The sequence below is a fragment of the Apium graveolens genome, chromosome 1 (genome assembly GCF_009905375.1).
Source record: "Apium graveolens cultivar Ventura chromosome 1, ASM990537v1, whole genome shotgun sequence".
Lineage (NCBI taxonomy): Eukaryota > Viridiplantae > Streptophyta > Magnoliopsida > Apiales > Apiaceae > Apium > Apium graveolens.
In genome coordinates this window covers 172,973,428-172,993,043 of record NC_133647.1, presented here as the reverse complement: position 1 = coordinate 172,993,043, position 19,616 = coordinate 172,973,428, and the positions used below count along the sequence as shown (strand labels likewise).

General features: G+C 33.1%; 2 protein-coding genes and 1 long non-coding RNA gene across 7 annotated transcripts; 2 read left to right on the top strand and 1 right to left on the bottom strand.

The window, feature by feature from the left end:
• Nucleotides 1-786: 786 nt before the first annotated feature.
• On the bottom strand, nucleotides 787-5,646 carry LOC141671221 (uncharacterized). The gene is made up of 3 exons (XR_012555012.1): nucleotides 5,545-5,646; nucleotides 1,418-1,801; nucleotides 787-1,123 (listed from the first exon to the last, which is right to left on the bottom strand). It is a non-coding gene; the product is annotated as an uncharacterized LOC141671221 (long non-coding RNA).
• LOC141671188 (calcium-transporting ATPase 12, plasma membrane-type-like) lies at nucleotides 943-7,355 on the top strand. Of its 5 annotated transcripts, none has more exons than XR_012555002.1 (4): nucleotides 943-1,116; nucleotides 1,421-4,226; nucleotides 5,944-6,142; nucleotides 6,499-6,621. XR_012555002.1 is itself a non-coding variant. In XM_074477361.1 (3 exons), exons 1-3 carry the CDS (start codon nucleotides 943-945, stop codon nucleotides 6,696-6,698), a joined length of 3,180 nt encoding a protein of 1,059 aa, XP_074333462.1. In that variant the 3' UTR covers nucleotides 6,699-7,355. The 5 variants fall into 5 exon arrangements, 3 of the variants coding, with proteins under 3 accessions (XP_074333462.1, XP_074333470.1, XP_074333456.1); XR_012555011.1 differs by having other exon boundaries at nucleotides 5,944-6,128; nucleotides 6,499-6,582; XM_074477361.1 differs by lacking the exon at nucleotides 5,944-6,142 and having other exon boundaries at nucleotides 6,499-7,355.
• Nucleotides 7,356-11,837: 4,482 nt separating this feature from the next.
• LOC141671182 (heterogeneous nuclear ribonucleoprotein 1-like) lies at nucleotides 11,838-18,374 on the top strand. Its single transcript, XM_074477341.1, has 5 exons — nucleotides 11,838-12,164; nucleotides 12,775-12,997; nucleotides 13,983-15,186; nucleotides 16,830-16,887; nucleotides 18,003-18,374. The coding sequence occupies exons 2-4, from the start codon at nucleotides 12,782-12,784 to the stop codon at nucleotides 16,841-16,843; spliced, it is 1,434 nt and encodes a 477-aa protein (XP_074333442.1). The 5' UTR covers nucleotides 11,838-12,164; nucleotides 12,775-12,781; the 3' UTR covers nucleotides 16,844-16,887; nucleotides 18,003-18,374.
• Nucleotides 18,375-19,616: the final 1,242 nt, after the last annotated feature.

The following is a 19,616-nucleotide window of genomic DNA, read 5'->3' as shown; positions in this document are numbered from 1 at the left end:
TGTGCGTAAAAATGAGTTCATGATTATCAAGAGAAACCATATTTTGCTACTGGATCGTTCACCATCGACGACGACTATCTGTTGAAGACACTTGAAGTTGTCCATAACCGATTTTGTGGCCATATAGTGCACGTTCCTGTCCGTCTGGATCTACTTGACTGACCGATAATTAACACTTTCGAGCATCAATGCGTCATCATGAGCGGCACTCTTACAGAGTAATAACATGCATGTGTATGTATTAGCTGAGTAATTACCAAGTGTTTGCTTTGCATGGCCATAATTATTTATGTACTGCCTGTACTACGTATTGCTACGTGTATAAAAAATGGTTGCTTCCCCAGAAACTTCCCTCATCTCCCAGCCCTATATAAAGCCCTTTATAGTTCTCCAAATTTTTCCTACACCTCTCTCTCCCTCTAACTGTCCAACAATTACATACTCTTCATCTTTGCCAATCACTAGATCTCCTTTTCTTTCAAACACTTTTTCTATAAACGCCTAATCACCTAAACTAAATAAATGCCCCAAACCACCACAATCCTCAAACACTTGCTCACCTACACACAAAGGCGAGACTGACACCCCAAACAAGGCAGACAACTCAATATCAAACTGCATTTTGTAGATTCACTTGTGGTCTGGCCTAATATAGACTAGGCTAATTCATCAGTATTAGGTACTCCATTATATCATAAATTTGTACCCTCCTGTGTGGCCGCCGCCATACAGCTAACAGCAGTATTCAGTTGTCACTGAAAAAAGTAAGGTATTATACTGCTTCCGTTATTCAAACATGCATGATCATCTTATTAATTATCTAATGCATATTGTTCTTTTTTACAATTAACTTGATTTCTTAACTAGATAATAATACTTCTCTATTAACTTAATTGCAGACCCAGATAGTCATCATATATTACAATCTACGGGGTACGTAACATGCCAGAGGTCAACCAAAACATCGACTATGAAGCTCAGACTTTACTAGTTTTTTCAAGGGATTCCTCACCACGTCACATTTGGACCCGAATCATTGTGCTCCTTCACTCAATTTCAAAATTCAAATCAGAAGCTGAGAGTAGTTATACTTGTATCCATGATCCTAAAGCTGAAGTAAGTCCTGTACAAAAAGTGCAAGTTCTGGTTTCACTTTCTACAATTTTAAATATTAATGAAATCATTTTTTTCAGTTTTAATCATTGAACACAATGAAGATGTACTCCATGAGTCCATTACACTATGTTACAAATTCTTTAGACCAAACTGCAAGATATATAACACAATGAAATGAACAATCTATGTTTATTTATTGATTAAAATCCTTAAACAAAAAATATTCTATTATATTTAGTAGTTCATGAACTATTGCATAGATGTTTAATGTATAACAATCTTGAAAAATTAAATTACGTACCAGGGACAGTCAGAAATCATTGATGTTGTTGATGGCTCGTCAAGCACAAACGATGCGTTATTAAAGATTGGTTCTGCGCCGGAGGATGGCCTCAATAGCATTCAGTACCAGCTCCATTCAAAAGTAACCTCACAAGACTTGCAGGATAATAGTCATCATGGCATTGAGCTCCTGAGTCAATCTAAAATTGGTGAGATATCTGTAAGCACACCTACTGCTTCTCAGGATGCCTCAACTGTTCACTCTGTGCTGCCAATGAGCCAACAGGACATGCTCCAACGTAGCCAGACAAAAAAAATCACCCAAATCATGAAGGAGAAGGATTTAAAATCATTCCATAGTTTTGGTGGTATCGACGGAGTGGCAGATGCATTGACTTCTGATCTGGACAAAGGACTTTATGATGAGGACGATATTCACCAACGAAAAGTGAAAAGTTACTTTCAAAATCAATTGCCTAGAAGCTGTTTCTTTTCCTTCCTTATTGATACATGCAAAAGTTTTACCATGATTCTTCTTTTAGTGGTTGCAATACTTTCTCTTGGCTTTGGATTAAAGGAGGAAGGAACACATACTGGTTGGATTGATGGAGCCATTATATTTTTCATGATTATTGTGCTAGTTCTGTTTAAATCTTCTTGCAGATATTATCATGAAAGAAACTTGCTGAAGAAGTCGAGGAAGCAAGGTGTTTCAACTGAGACTGTTCATGTAACTAGAGGTGAATGTAATCAGCACATCAGCATGTCAGATCTTGTGCATGGTGATATAGTTTTGCTTGAAAGAGGATATAAAGTTCCGTGTGATGGTTTCTTTATTGACGGTAAATTGCTAGAAGTGGATTCTGGATCACAGTCCATAATTGATGACAACAATCCGTTTTTGTTTTACGGTTCAAGGGTAATCAATGGCAGTGGCAGGATGATTGTGGCATCTGTGGGAACGAACACAGTTTGGAGTGAACTGATGAGAAATAATTCTGGAGATAAAATGTCTAAGGTAGAAGCTCATATTAACAAGTTAATGGAGAGGATCCAGATTGCTGGTCTCCTAATAACTATCCTCATGTTTATAGCATCTTTCCTGCGGTTTGTAATAAAAAAACCAGATGAAGCAAATAGGTACCGGTCAGATGTCAAGGATAAACCAATCACAATCAGGGTTATCTGTTATACCTTTGAGAAAATAATCACAGAACCAAAGAGCACAGCAAGAACCTTGACAAATCTATTGAGTATCTCACTGGTTGGAATAATGGACAATATGCCTATGGTTGTTTCACTTGCTATCACTCTATGGAACGACAAGGTTCTATTAGATAAAGGTACCTGGCATGATTTACTAGCTTGCGTTAAGTCATCATCAGTCACTCGTATCTGCACAGACAAAATTGGTGGGTTGACCGAGCAGCACATGGAAGTTAAAATGGTTTCGGTTGACTGTGATATTATAAGTGACAGCTCTAGTCTTTCCCCGAAAGTTCTTGAAGTGCTCTGTGAAGGTATTGGCACATCAGTCTTGACGTCTGCAGATGCTAGTAAAGCGATGGGGGAATCACTTTGTCTTTGGGCTAATGATGCTATTGGGCTTACAAGTAACAAGCTAAAAAACGATTGGGAACTTCTGCGGTGGACAGAATCAGACCCGTGTATGAATCCTTGTGGAGTGTTGATTAAGAAAGCTGAAGAAGATGATATGTGTCTGCATTGGAAGGGACCTGTCCGGGAAATTTTGGCCAAATGTTCCCGTTACTATGATAAGGAAGGCAACCTACACCGCATGAACAGTCAGAAAAAGCAGGCATTTGACGATGTTCATATAGATATGTTAAACAAACAATTAAAAACAATTGCACTTGCTTGTAGACCCACTGTTGTCTGTAGACTGGAAGGAAATGACTTAGATTTAATAGGATTGATTGGTTTAAAAGATTCGGGTAAAGAAACTACCAAGGTGGGAATTGCAAGTGCTTTTAAAGAAGGTGGGGTTAGAACTATACTTGTTTCAGCAGATGATGTTTCTTCACTCGAACCTATTGCTGTTGAACATGGGTTGCTCAATATAACATCAGACCTGGTGCTCAAAGGTGAAGATTTTCAAAAACTAACCAAGACTGAGAGGATGGAGAAGATAGATAGAATATGCATTCTGGGAAATTGCCTTCCAGCTGATAAGAAGTTTTTTGTAAAATGCTTAAGGGACAGAGGAGAGAAAGTTGCGATGGTTGGAATGCAAATAAATGATGCTCCAGCACTAAAAGAATCTGACATAGGGGTGGCAATGGGGAGTTGGAACTCAGATGTGGCGAGAGAATGTTCTGACATAACTATCTGGAATGAGGGTCTATGTTTCTTTTTTGACGTGATCTGTTGTGGAAGATGTATTTATGGGAAGTTGCAGAAGTTCCTTCAAGTGTTGCTTATTATGACAGTTTCTAGCTCACTGATAAACTTCATGGGTGTAATTTTCACTGGGGATTCCCCAATGACAGCAATTCAATGGTTTGGACTAAACCTGTCCATGACATTTATAGATGGCATGGCACTGTTGGGATCACCGCTAGCTAGGAGACAGGGTAATGAATTCGTAGTTGGACCTACAGGCTCTCTTCTAAACATGGCCATGAAAAGAAACGTAATTGCTCAATCGTCATACCAGATTATAGTTCTAATGACTCTGCAGCAAAAATGGCATCTATTTGACATAACTCAGGAATCAATCCCATCCATGATCTTCAATAGCCTAATCATATGCCAGGTTTTTAACCTGTTCAGTGCTAGAGAGCTACAGAAGAAGAACTTCTTCAAAGGTATTCATCATGACATTTGCTTTTGGTTTGCTTTGGCTATTTACATATTGCTGCACACATTATATGTTGCCATTGGATATCGACTAGCTAGAGGCACACGTTTAAGTTATGGGTTATGGGCAGGTTGTTTTTTCATTGGTATTCTTTCATGGCTGGTTGATTGGATTTGTAAGATTGTACTTCCTCCTAGCGTGATAGAATGTTTTACTGGCTGGCTTACGAATAGTGCTGGAAAATTCAAAATAGTCGTATTCAACAAAGATTGGTGGTTAGCAAAGAGCGGATGTTTAGATTCTGAATCTTTACCACCAGAAACCAATTCTAATCTTCATGACCCCCTCATCAACACCTCAGAATCTTTAAGCACCCCACATCAAAATGAGACATTAAAATGATATATTCCCTTGTTAGTGTCAAAGAAAGGGAGATCATAGGTACATGGCATTGATAGCTGTTTTTTGTTGCCCTTTTTTTCTGAGTAGTAACACGTCGATAATTAGTTTCCTTGCTTTCAGTTCTTTCATATTTCGTATGCCATGTTCTATTAGGAAGCCAGTGGCCTGTACAGTAAAAGTTTGTCACTTTTTGTTAATTTTAATCTTAAGTTTATACTCAAATGAAGCAGAAAAACTAGCTAGTACCAGCATTCAGCTTCTTAACACTTCTCTTTCTCTTTCTCTTTCTCTTTGATTATTTATTGTTTTTTGTTGTTAACGTTATTGCTATGTAGTTTTAGTTGAAAAATATCTTCTTACAGTTTGTAGCACAGCTTAATTGAATTATATTATAATAAAATTTCAAAAAATTGAGATTTATAGGGAATATAGACTTTCAAAAAAATTGAGATTTAGGTTAATTACCAAGTTTAAAGTCAAGAACTTATATATTTGGGCTTTTAAATGACTAACTTCCTAAAATCTTATAATGTTACTATATAAACATAATTTGGTTTGGTAGTGACAACAATTCAAAACAGTGGGGTAATGAACTTAGGTCAAACAATTAGATGTATGTACTCAAATAACCATTTTTATGGTCATTGAATGTGTTCATTAGCAAAAATTAATCAATCATTATGTTTACTAATCATACTAATTAAGTTTTTCTTAATCAGACATCAAGTGAAAGAATAATGTATGACATAGAACATGCAAAACAAGAGTAGACATTAAATCATGAAATTTCTAACATCTCTGTTAATCTAGTTGAGATAGAATTACAGAAATAGTTTGCAGACAGGAGTAGAATACTATCACAGAAGCAGTAAGAGAATAACAGAAACAAAATGCCATTTCTCACAAGAAAAATAGAGACTTACATTAATTTGTAGCACTTGCCTCACATGAAATAGAGAGCTTTCCACCTTGATCAGTAACCATTGATGAGTTGTGACTTGTGAGGATAAAATGCAGAGCTCTTCACTGCATTATTAGAAAATTTATATGCATTTTTACTTGACTTGGTCCAAGTCAACGTCTTCCTTCTTTGGCATTTTCTGACACTATATTGTGAATAATGATTGATGTTTGGTTTTATAATGTTTTATGCATGTCGAATTGTTGACATTCAGACAGATGGTCAAAAAAAAGCGAGAGAAGAGATACACAAATTCATAGAAAATATGGGACTGATTTGATGTTTATAAATAATTTTTATATTTGATGTTTAGAATATATTAAAGAAATATTGACAGGTTTCTAACTAAATAATTTGACAGGGTCTGTTTCTTTTGAAAGCTAGCATTTTTACCAGACGAATGCAGCTTAATTAAACTAGCCTACTAACTGTTCCAAACATTCATACACATGTTGAGATTATGAATCCGAGAGAATGGGGACATCATGATCAGACTATTATTGTGGAGGGACTGGAGGCTGCATAACTCAGACTCTGTAATCTTAGGTTGGGTTCACTTGGTGAGAATGAGATGTGAAAATAATAAAATGAAAAATTATATACAAACTTTATGAAGAAAAAAATATATATGAGTGAAATTATGAATAAATATAAGGTAGTCTAAATTTTCTATGTTGAGGATTGTAGGAAAATTGATGCCATTTCTGCATCAATTTTCCTACAATCCTCAACATAGAAAATTCTAGTTCAAATAGTTTGGAATGAAATGGAAGAAGGAATAAAAATTTTAAACATTTTCCTTAAACTCACCCAAATAAGAGTTCAAATTTTATTCCATTCTCCTCTCATTCCATTCCATCAAAGTGAACACAACCAGAGGTGAATTTAGAGGGCGTGTCTAATTTTTGTATTGCAGGTGATAACTCTTGTGAGCGGGGCGACTTCTTCCGACGCCATTCCTGGACATTCCTTCCGAGAACGGGTGTAGCTGTTGTGGGGAGCCTACAAAACAATACCGGAGGGGGGTTTCGTCCCCGCAGCGCCTTCGGTGTGAGAATAAGAGTCTGGTTGGGGAAGATGAAGATAGAGAGGACAAGGGTGGCTGTGTGTGTATAAGCTGTATATATGAAAGTGTGTGTAATGAAATGTGTCTAACCCCTAAACCCTTCATCTTTAGGGGTATATATAGCCCAAGGTAGGGTTTAGGGGTTGGTACCTCTAGATCAGGGCTGTTGGTTGCTGGAGGCGGAGGACGCCTAACTTGGGTAGATTGCATACACGTGTCCAGGTGAGTATCACCTTCAGGGTGTCTTACGGTACTCTGACACGCGTCGTGTTTGTCCGATATGTTGGTTGTTGATAGCTATCATTGTCACGTGCCCACGTACCCCTACTTGGCAGGTTATGGGGCGTGCATGTGCTCGTAGGGACCCCCCTCGGGTCTACTCTATCTGGGTGATCCTGGGACTAGGACAGATCCAGGTTGGTAGATGATCCAGATCCTGGTCTGGGCCCTGGTTGGGGAATGATCCAGGTTCTGGTTGGCACCCGAGCCTGGGTCACTTCACTTGGATACTATTGGCGAGTGGGGTCTTGATCTATCAGTTGAGTCTGCCTCATCCTAGATCTGCGTTGGTTTCTAACCAGGTTCCTTATAACCTATCAGCAGACAAATTTAAGCCCACATTTGTCAAGTGATTTTGAGTTGCATCTTGGGTAGACGATTGTTTCGTGCGCAATATATAATGTGTAGCGTACATTTTTCCTTCAAAACTTTTTTTCGAGACACATTTAATTACTTTAAATTATTAAAGAATAGATGAGATATTATTTTCTAAAGTTGGGGAAATTTGAAATGGTAAATGATTGTTCCACAGTGAAATTATGAATATCATTTTATGAGTCTATATACTCTTGTGCATTCACTTGTCGGTTGTTACGTCCATTTCTTATGTGGGCATTGTGGGCATTCTGTATGTGATTTACAAATGGGAATGTAGCAAATTTGTGTGAATAAATCTGGATCAATGCGACATAAATTGAACTTTAACGGGGGTTTTTGTTCGTTATCTATATCTATATATTCTTAATGTATGTTAAAGAAGGAGTTAGACAAATTTAGATTTGACCGTGGATCGATCCATTTAGCTATTTTAAACTAATTAAAAAATAGGTTTTAATACATATAAGGAAATATAAACCATTTCCTTGTAATTAAAAATTCTTAATCATACCAATCAAAGATCCATTCGCCAGCTAACAAGATTTCGAAATAACCTACTTACTTCTCCGTTAGTCTCCATTACTGTCAAATTCAAAATCTTTATTATCACCTCCGATTAACCCTAATTTTTAAATCATTCTCCATTCATACAATTATCTCTTTTTTTCTTTTTGTGTTTTCTTATGTTCTTCAATCTTAATGATTTTTTGTTGTTTATATGTTCGTATATGTGTATGTTTATAATATAATTGTATTTGATTAATGTTTATTTGTTTGAAATTACACGATGCAAAACGAGGATAATCCTAATATATTCATATATCATTCTCGGTTGTTTCATTCTTTTTTCTCATTCTTCCAAAAAAAATTGGGTTTTTATTTATGTGTTCATATATGTTTATGTGATTAACGTTTGATTGTTTGATTTAAACAAACGTCAATATCACATATATTATATCTATATTATACTGTTATAAGTAAACACCCTCTGTTTAGTAGTCGGTTGCTCGGTACGACAAATAACAGCCGTCAGATCTAAAGTCATAAAGATGAGAACCGTTGGATGCAATAATAAAATATTATCATATTAATATTTAAACTGCTCTCATGGATTCAGGGTTCGAACCCCGTCAACAACTTATTATATTTAAACTTTTATATTCTTTATTTTAACAATTTTTATAGGTTCAGGGCTCGGGTCCTGTAAACAACATATTATATTATATTATTAATTTTCAGTCAAGTCTCAAATTATTATAAAACATATATTGTTATAACTTATTATATTTTTCAATTTATTTTTCAACTATTGAAAATTATATTATAAAATATATTATTAAAAACTATCGAATGTTAGAAGCAATCCGTGCATCGCACGGGTTATATGATAGTATGAATAAAGATCGGGCATACATAAGACTCATAAATAAAATAATCATAATTTTTTAACCATTATATCTGTATTGTGGTAAATAAAATTAAACAGTCAAGTGATAGATATTTATATTGAAAATAAAATTGACATATTGAATGGCTAAGCGATAGATATCTCTTCTATATATAATAGGAGAATAGGAGTATAATTTGATGAGATTAAAAAGTCTCATTGAAAAGACTAAATTACCCCGACATACATACGACTCATAAATAAAATAATCATAAATTTAACCATTATATCTGTATTGTGGTACATAAAATTAAACAGTCAAGTGATAGATATTTATATTGAAAATAAAATTGACATATTGAACGGCTAAGCGATAGATATCTCTTCTATATATAATAGGAGAATAAGGATATAATTTGATAGAATAAGGGTATAATTTGATGAGATTAAAAAGTCTCATTGAAAAGACTAAATTACCCATATTTTTAATATTTATATAAAAAATGTTGTTTGTGGGAATCAAACTCAAGTTATTTCATTCAACTATACAACCTCTTATCACTACACCATATTGTCACATGTGTTTTTTATCATACACATAATATAAGTGTTCTAAATAAATATTTTATTTAACTTTAAATATACTTATTTGAATTCCGCAAAAAAAAGGATAGTTAGTTGAATATTTGTACAGTTAATTTTAAAGAATTGAATTCCAAATATTAAATTAGGCATATTACATAAATGAATTATTATCTTATTTATTAATTATTTTTTAGTTTGAAAATATATCTCATATACTTTTAACGTATTTTTTATTATAAAAAGTAATTAAAATGTACATATATAATTTTTAAAAAAATATTGAAAATAAAATCGCTTATATATAAATAATCTATATTGGTATTACATATTTAGATAAGTTCGAATTATAATGAGTCAATGCATTTTAGAACTTGACTCATTGTTCAAAAAATACTCGAAATTTGACTACATGACCCGGCCCAAAAACATCGTCACATTTTACGTTTAGTAAATTTAAATTACAAGCTCGGCGAGAATATCTTACCAATAATGTGAATTTTTTTAATATCTTATGTTAATATAAATTAATGTGTTTGAGGTCTTTATAGGATCAAGTCAATTGATTATTTATATTAAAATTACTAACTTCACTGGTAACGCATTATTATTTTTGAGATTTGTCCCAATTTTAAGAATATTTGAAATTTGAAATGAGAACTCACTAGATTTGTTAAAACTACGATGATATATTAAATCGATTTATTTTTCATTTTCACTTTAAAAAAACTAACTTTTTAAAAAGAATTCTTTTACATGAGCAATATTCATTGATCAGGATAATATTGTACAAATATGTTGAATTATTTTAATATTTCGAATTATTCAAATAAAAGTTATATCTATACTATATTGTAGCATTTGATTCAATGCATTTTATATTATTTAAGGAAAAAAACATATGTTGTTCAATAATTTGAAGGAATTAACCAGTTCAACTGATATTTATAAAACTTTATCGAACTGAAAATTTTTTGTTTTAGAAGAATAGCATAAAATGTTATCAAATTATTATATTAAGAAATATCAAAGTCGTACGGAAAGAAACTTTAAAAACGGTTTAAATAATGATATAAATACAATTTTTCTTTCGAATTCTTGAAAAAAATCATGAATATCAATAATAAGTCTTAAAAATATATAATTCATTTTTATGTTACAACCATGATTGATACCCGGTTGCGTAAAAAATAGATATGGATTGTTTGTCGGTGATAATGTGAATATCATATATAGAATATAGCAATTTATTTATTACATAATTTTAATTTTTGAATAATTATAAATTCATGTTATTTAAGTGATCTATTATCTCACTAGATGTTAATAATGATTATACATATACATAAATCAAATATTTAACATATAAATAGTTGAAGACATCATAATTTACTAAGAGATATAACATACAATAATTTACATGCTAACACACACATACATATAACTTAATCTTACTTTGTTAACAGTAGTGTAAATAAAAAATTAACATTTTCCCATACATACATACGTTGAATTTCAAAAACTAATATTTTTCATTAAAATCAACTTTAATATTAACAATAATGTAAATTTTATATTATTGTATATTATGATTGCAAGTCATTCTGACTTCAGTTATGCATTTTTTATCTTTTTAAATTGAGTAAATTAATTGTAAGTTAGTAGTGAACTCACTAATAATATATAGCAATACATATAGTTTATTTAAATAAAATTCAAGATTTTGGTCAACTCTGTATTCAACATATATGTTAATTTGTAGTTTTTTATTTGTAAATATACTAACGACATTCTACAGATTAAGTTTAATCGTTTATGTATTCATTAATTAAATATAAAATAACGGGTAAGAAAAATACAATATAATAACAGTTGAGGGGATATCCACTCCTAAAAGTGAGGAAGAATTCGAAACTCATAATATTATAGAGGAGAACATGGAGTTTGTTGGAGAGAAATTTTATCTCAATTTCTTCAAAATTTGACTCAATAACCTATATAAGAATATTGTTGGAGTTGCTTTACAAACATTATAATCGCATGATGTATAAAAAAACTCTAAAAAATGACCCATGTCACGCACGGGTTATTATGCTAGTTACAATATAGATGAAATATACGTTTCTCTCTTGACTAAAAATATGAGTAGATAAGAAGATACGAGAAAATAGACAATTAAACATTCAAGCAATATACATTTACTGACTATGTTTTTGTTCAAATATATTAACTATCATATTTCTAAATGTAAGTATATTGTCACGGTTGTTGAAATTATGAAAATTTTGAAATTTAAATAGGTGATATGGTTCATTTATTCACATTTTTAATGTTGGATAACACGTGGTATACACGAAATTTGAAATATAATAGTAGTAAAACTTGCAAATAAAATTTTGAAAATTTCGATAGATTTACGAGAAGCTTAAAATGAGAAGTCAAAATTGAAAAATCTTACATAAATAGCCATTTAAATTCCATTAAAAATCATTGTACAAAAAATGGTAACAAATATAAAATCATGCATTAATTCAAATATAAGTTAAATTTGGAAAGTCACCATCTTCCATCTCCCATTTGCATTTCTTACATGAGAGGATAGCCAAAGACCACCCCCTCTCACTCCCATATATACATACACTATACACACACACACCATCATCATCATCTCATATCCTCTCTAGATGTAAAATCCACCTTCTCACACTACTTTGTTCTCTTCCTTTATTTTCTTAAAATATTAAAATTATAGATATATTATTCAATATTACTGAAATTTAAGTACAAAAATACAGATAATAAAGGGGGTTCTTCTAGCCCTCTTCTCACCTTATGTATCATCTCTGATCTTGATTTTTATTCATTTCTCTCATCTGGGTCATTGAATTTGGTAATCTACAGCTTAAATTTAAGGCCTTTTATCATTTTTTGTGTGTAAAGATTGATTTTTTTATGAGTTATAGTGTGAAAGTTATCATTTTTATTGATTTTTGTGGTGTTTTGGATTGTGGGTTGATTGGTAATGGATCCATAGTCATCTAAGATTTCCAAGATTGCCCTTTCGATATCGAATTATAAGAATTGGGTTAGTTCTTGTATGCTGGTTTGGTAAAGATGGTGCTTTTTGATTTAATCTACATTATGATATTTTGTGTTGTTTGTGTTTTTGTTGATGAACAGACGAGTTCAGTTTTTTTAGTATTGCAGAATAAAGGTGAACCTGATTGAGTTTGGTTTTGGTTTTTTCTACTTGTTAGCTGTTAAATAGATCTGTTATATGTTGTTTATTTGTCGTGTGATCAATGGCGATTTTGTAACTAAATGTTGAGTGCTTTCTGCTGAGATTGTCATTATGTGTATCTAGATAGCTGTGTACAGTTGTTCGTTTGAGTACAAACTATTTTAGAAAATAAACCACAGACCGGATGAATTGTAGTACTATGATAAATTTTCATTGGCAATGTATTGTAACTAAAGTATGACTGAATTTTAATGTGCAGAAAGGAAATGGAAACTGGAAAGCTTTTCATTGGCGGAATTTCTTGGGACACTAATGAAGATAGTTTGAAAGAGTACTTTCAAACATTTGGGGAGGTTGTTGAAGCTGTGATAATGAAGGATAGAGCAACAGGCCGGGCCCGTGGGTTCGGGTTTGTTGTATTTGCTGATGCTGCAGTTGCAGAAAGAGTTGTCAAGGCAAAGCACATGATTGATGGCAGAACTGTAAGTTGCACACTAAAATTTATGTAATATTTTACTTTGGTATATCAGCACATAGAAAATTGTTTATACTACTATGAACTATATGTGCTACAATTGTGATCAGATCTTGGTAGTTGAATGATTTTGGTTACAAATTCTTGTTATTAACAAACAAATTAGAGTCTTAGTAATTGCTTACAATTTACAATTGAGTAGAGACTGTTATAAATGAGAAACACCAGCTTAAAATATGTTTCTTCAGAAAGAAAGTAATAGGCAAGAATAAAAAAAAATATCAGAATGCACTTGGAACATTGATGTAGATGGGACTGAGAAGTGAAGCTGCTTACTCTATGATTGTATACCATAACTAAATGTTGTAATATGGTAACAATTGCTGCCTGAAACTTGACAAAATGTGAAAAGACACGAGATAAAATATTCTGTAGAATAATTACACAATTACAATCAACTGCATCTCTGCATGTTAAAGAATGTGCTAGCCTGATAGGACATGATTTATGTGACTGAGATGGTTGAGACAACATCAGGGCCACACAGGGAGTAACAAGTGATGCACTAGAGGTTGAATGCTGCTCCACATATTTTAGTTGGACTTCTAAAATGAAATAAGGTTATGGTCTTTAATGTTTTTTTGTAAGTAGCAAAAATTGAAGTTCCAGTTGATTTATGTCAATATGCAATTATTCATGCTTATGGTATCCCAATTAGCTATGATTTATAAGAAGGAACTAAATTTCACATGAAAATAATACATGCTAACTATGAAGAAGTTTTTAATCACTGAGCTTAAATGGCGATTAGAGTCGCATGACAATTTCTTTTATACTGGACATGGAAGCACAAACTCTTTGTCTGAGAGTCTAGATACATCTTTTTTCCAATTCCACTCAACAACACCTCTCTCTATATAAATTTCTTTCAGTGAACACTCCTTTCTGTGTTACAACTATAACCTTACATGTTATCACTTCATTTTCCTCAGGTAGAAGCAAAAAAGGCCGTCCCTAGGGATGATCAACAAACTCCAACGAGGAATAGTGGCAGCTTTCAAGGGTCTCCAGTTCCTGCCCGAACTGCTCGCACAAAAAAAATATTTGTGGGTGGCTTAGCATCTACAGTTACGGAGAGTGAGTTCAAGAAGTACTTTGATCAATTTGGGTTTATCACAGATGTTGTAGTGATGTATGACCACAACACCCAAAGGCCTAGAGGTTTTGGATTCATTACATTTGATTCAGAGGAAGCAGTGGACAGAGTCCTGCTCAGAACATTTCATGAACTTAATGGCAAAATGGTTGAGGTCAAGCGTGCTGTTCCCAAAGAGTTATCCCCGGGGACAATCAAGAAACAATTAGGTGGACCGAACTATGGAGTAAGCAGAGTCAGTGATTTGCTTAGTGCTTACACTCAGAGATTTAATCAAAGCCCGATTGGAAACTATGGACTGAGATTGGATGGTAGGTTTAGTCCAGTTTCTGTTGGTAGGAGTGTATATCCTACATTCAGTCCTGGTTATGGCATTGGACCAAATCTTGAGCCTGGTTTTGTTACAGATTTTGAGGGAGCTGGACATGTATCTAATATTGGCTATGGTCGTGGTCCCAATCCTTTACAAAATGTGAGTCCAAACAGGTATGGTAGTGCAGTTGGGTACGGTGTAGGTAGCAGTGGATATGGCATCAGTTCAAGTAACAGGAACTCACTGGGAAACAGTAGTGTTACTTTTGCTAAAAGTCCCACAAACTCTGGCTCTTTTATGGGTACTGAAGTTGGGAATTCTGGACTTTTCAATTCTTTTGGCAATATTGAAGCTATTTGGGATTCACCTCCAATTTCAGGTCAAAGAGGAGGAATGGCTTCTGATTTGAGCAGTGGCATTTTAAATTTTGGCAGTGCTGACAGCAGTTTTGATTTAGGTTCTGTAGGTTATGCCAGGAACACAAGCAACAATACTGCTCCAACATCGTCTTTGTATGCTGCTGCAGCTAGTAATAATGAGGGGGATTTTGGGAACTTCCGTGGTGGTGGTTTATTTTATGGTGATCCAGCCTGGAGATCATCATCTCCAGAGATTGATGGCTTTGGCCTGTTTGGTGATGGACTCAGGAATGCAGTTTCTAATGTTACCCCTAGAGATGCTGTTCATTATGCTGAAGGATATAGTGTTAATAATAGATCAACAAGAGGTACATGGCCTTTTTTTCTATCTTTCTATTGCTTTTCCTATTTTTTGCAATTTTAACTCTTTCAATGTGATGTCATTGTGCATACCTTTTTTTCTTCCTGTTGCTTTTTGTTATTCTTTACAGTTCCATCAGTTTTAGTGTACAGATCTATGCCACTTTTTTTATGATACAGTTCGAACCCATGATGCTTTCAGGGAGCAAATTCTCAAACTTAAGTTAATCATGTTTAGAGTGCTTGATATTCATATTAGGCTCAAAACTTAACACCCAACGTTTAAAAAGTTGGTTATTTAACATGGTATAGGTTTGAGTATAATCTGAGATCTTATTATAATTATTTCCCCAAATTGGACGCATGGTGCTGCACTATTAAATTCCATATTTGGGCTATGGATGTGCATTGTTATAGTGATTCTTGAACTTCTCACCTTAATGTGATAGTGAGCGCATGCATTGGTTGTTTGGTTAAAAGTACAAAGTTTTTGCAGTTTGATATAGTTAAATAATGTTTCTTGTATGAATTTTTGGAAGTAAATCAATCAAGCCTTCTTTGCCAACATATGGTTAATTAATGCTTTTTCTGTGTTTTTTAGTTTTTTTTCTTTAAGGTGGAACACACAGACCAATACATGATCCACTTTCAAGTATCAATGTAAATAGTTGTGATCTTTACATGTTACCCCTACTGAACTCTAGTGTTTATTTATATTTCTTCACAAGTACTCAACAAATTAGTGACCACAGATATGTATCATTGTTATTGAGGATGTAGTTGGAAATCAACGTAGTCTTTAAACAAAAGTAAAGCTTAGCATTTGTATTAACTGTAATTCTCTAAAAGAGCTGATAAAAAAACACGGGGAGTACTCGATTACACTTGTTTGTTCTGAAGTTTCGTTAGATAAGATAGAGTAATCCTTGTTTTTGCACATTGAATCAACACTCAAAAATCATCTTCATATAACTTGAATATGTCCAAATTAATTCGTTTATCATTCCATTTTTGTCTTATAGTGGGGCGAGTCTTGAAAATATAGCAATGGTTGTTGATTTTTCATTAAACAAATTAGTACTGACCACAAAATCATTTTTATTAATGTTGAAGGTGTCCACTACTTGATTCCAAAGAGATGCATAATCCAGAACAAGATAACACTTAATTTGGGTTGGTAAATTAGTGTTGACACAACTGTCACTTTAGGGTCTATTGTAATGTACTTCTTTTTCTTGACCCCAAATTTATTTTATATGCCAGACTGAGGAGTACCGAATATGAATTAGTTTTTACAGCACAATCACTATGTCCTACAATGTTAAAGGTGTTTCAGTATTTTTATATTTTTGTTTTGAACCAATAAATTTTTTAAGCCAGCATCTAGTAACACTCCAAAAATGGATGTGCATGTTCCTGTCCTGTTTGGATCAAATTAGTTAATTTGAAATGATAGTTTTTTAAAATTGTTACATGTCTGTTGCTAACTATCTAATTCATCAAACAAGAATGAAGTTGTTGGTATAATTAGGCACAAGAATGTTTCTAAAATGCAATAATGTTTCTCTTGTATACTCTGCTCCCTTAAAAAAAATTATTCAAGTATGCTATTATTGTACTTAATATCCTCTTCCTTTTCGTTTTTGATCAGGGATTGCTGCCTAGGAGGATTATTATAGTAACAGAAGGTTATATGGGTGGAAAATCAGGTAAAGGGGGCTGATTAAACTCATAATTACTTAATAGCAGTGAACTAATATACAAGTTGAAAGGTCTAGCTGGGTGTTCTACCTGCTCGATGCATCATGTGAGCATGGAGCAGTGAATATGAAAAATAATGAATGATGTTTCTACTTTGTTTTTCATCCGATTTTTGTTGTTAAATATAATTCCTTATATTGTATAGATTTATTAGCCACGTGTATATGCGGAACAAGACACTTAATGTATGAAGTATGATACAATGTGGCAAAAAATTATTTACTGAAGGAGAAGATATAATTGAGGGAGTGAGACGGAATAAGAAGAAAAGGGGCAGGGTGAATGAGGTGAGAAAGAATTTAATGAACAAGTTATATCTACAAGTTAAATTAAATGTATTATTTCAACAATTAGAAGTACAAATAGATACTGAAAGACAGAAGAAATATGTTATATTAAATTTATTATTTCAATAATTAGAACTACAAATACATTCTGAAAGACAGAAGAAATATTATAAGTAAAGGATAATAGAAAGTTCATGTCAAGAGAAAAATAGACAGGTGAATAAAGAAGTTCCGAAGATTCAACAGAAAGGGGAAGAAAAATCAAGAAGTAAACGCAATAAGATTGGTATCTGAATATCTAAACTACCATGGCTATCTCTCTTATATTCATGGTTGCTCGGTGTTGCTTTGTGTTTACCATTGCTATTTATTACTCTTGCTTTTATGTAATTATGTGTAAAGATATGACTATGTTTAATTATCTCATGAAATGCATGCTATGTAAATGCATTGATTAAAGATTTTGGCTAGTATGTAAAGCCTAGCTAGTTGTCATTAATTTTTAACTTAATCGATTAAAGATAAAGAGTGTCAAATTGAAATACGGCCTCGAGGATTGTACAATTTGACCTTCCAATGAATAAAATATTCCAATCATGATAGTTTCTACAGTGATTTAGTTTCCCTCATAAAGAGTGTCAACAACATCTGTTAGTTTGAATTCTCATGGATGATTTGATTTCTACAGTGATTAGCATTTTCTTTTTAGGTAAAACCCCACACTCTATATCTATGTCTATTTCTTCTTTTTAACAATTTGGTACAAAATTTTGCAGGAACAATATGCAGTAGGCATTTGAATATGCAGCCCATTGGGAGAAGTATATTTGATTAGAAGAGCTAATTGGAACATCTTGTCTGCAGAGAAAACAATATGCAGAAGGTTTTCCGTAAGCCTTAAGCTTGAGTTTTTTCTTATATAGAATCATTTCATGGAATTCAGTTGAACTGTAAATTACGATTGCGAAGGTGACACAACAATACATAAAAGATAAAACGAAAATAGAAGAAAACTTGTTTACATTTTCGTACTTTTACTCTGCTGTAATGTCCAGCAAAGTTGCTGAATATTGTGTAGTATTTTGTTAAGTGTTATGTTATCGAGAAGTTTTCACCGGTAGTTGAGATAAATATTGTTGATTTCTTAATTTTTTTACATATTGTTTGGTTTTTAGATTTAATGTTGTTGGGGTGGTTCAGCAAGTTGAGATTCACAAAGAACAGTTGGAAAGATAATACTTGCTTTTCCTAGAGATATTCTGTTACAAGCTCAACAACTATAAAACAAGGGGGACGATGATGCTTAATTTAACAATAGAGGGCAAAGATAGTTTTACCATAAACAACTAATAGGGTGTAGTTTATCGGAGGATTATAAGGACGATTATTAATTGGAGTACTAACTACTATTTATTCTTTTAAGTAATTGAGGAAGGATTTGCAAAAATCCGGTGGTCGGATTTTTCATCTCCCAGGAAAACACCCGTATTTTCTAATTCTTCTTTTTGGGGATTCGACTCTCCCATAAAGTTCTTGTTTTGACAATTGAAACATAGGAGAAGGTTTTTTTACTGATAAACTGATAGTCAAAATCATTCCATTCGAGATCCCACATTTTATCAAAGTGCCGGATTTCTAAATTCTCATCCATCCACTGAACTTTTTCTAATCTATAAAATCTTAAAGATTAATTTTATTTATTTATTATGTTACTTTTTTCTGAACAGGGTTGAGCTTAGTCATATTGACGATTAATCATGCAATATCTAAGATAAAATGACTAGAATAGACAAATAGAACTAAACAGAGATTAGGTGTCAAAGCTGCAGAGGTGAATTTTTTTGGTTTTACTTGAGCTTTTTGCAACATTTTCCTCTCTTGAAATGCTATTCAGTATTCATCGACATGCTTGTGCTTGAAACAAAAGGGCTCCAATTGGAGGTAGTTGATGAAATGCTGGAGAAAGGCTAAAGACCAAGTCACCAAGAGTTGGACAAGGATGTTGGAACCTATCAAAAAACATAATAACATAGTAGAAAATATATATTGTTTAATGTGTTGTGAAAAAAATGACTATTGTGTTGGAGATATCTATCAAAGAAAGGAGGGAGTGTATACTTTGATGTTATTGTTATATTTAGTATCAGACCAGCTACTATTTTCTGCTCTTATAGCAGGGATGATAATGTGTGCAAATTTTACGAGGGAGGGAGGGGGGTTAGACTTAGAGAGACCATTTTCGTGAAGACCTTGGAAATTGACATCGGATAAACAGTAAGAAATCACAGAAACAAGAATAAGCATTTAGATGATCATGCTGAGTTGCTGACTATATGGAGGTCTATGGTGCTGCTGTTTAGCATATGGGATGATAGTTCCATTGACTTTGC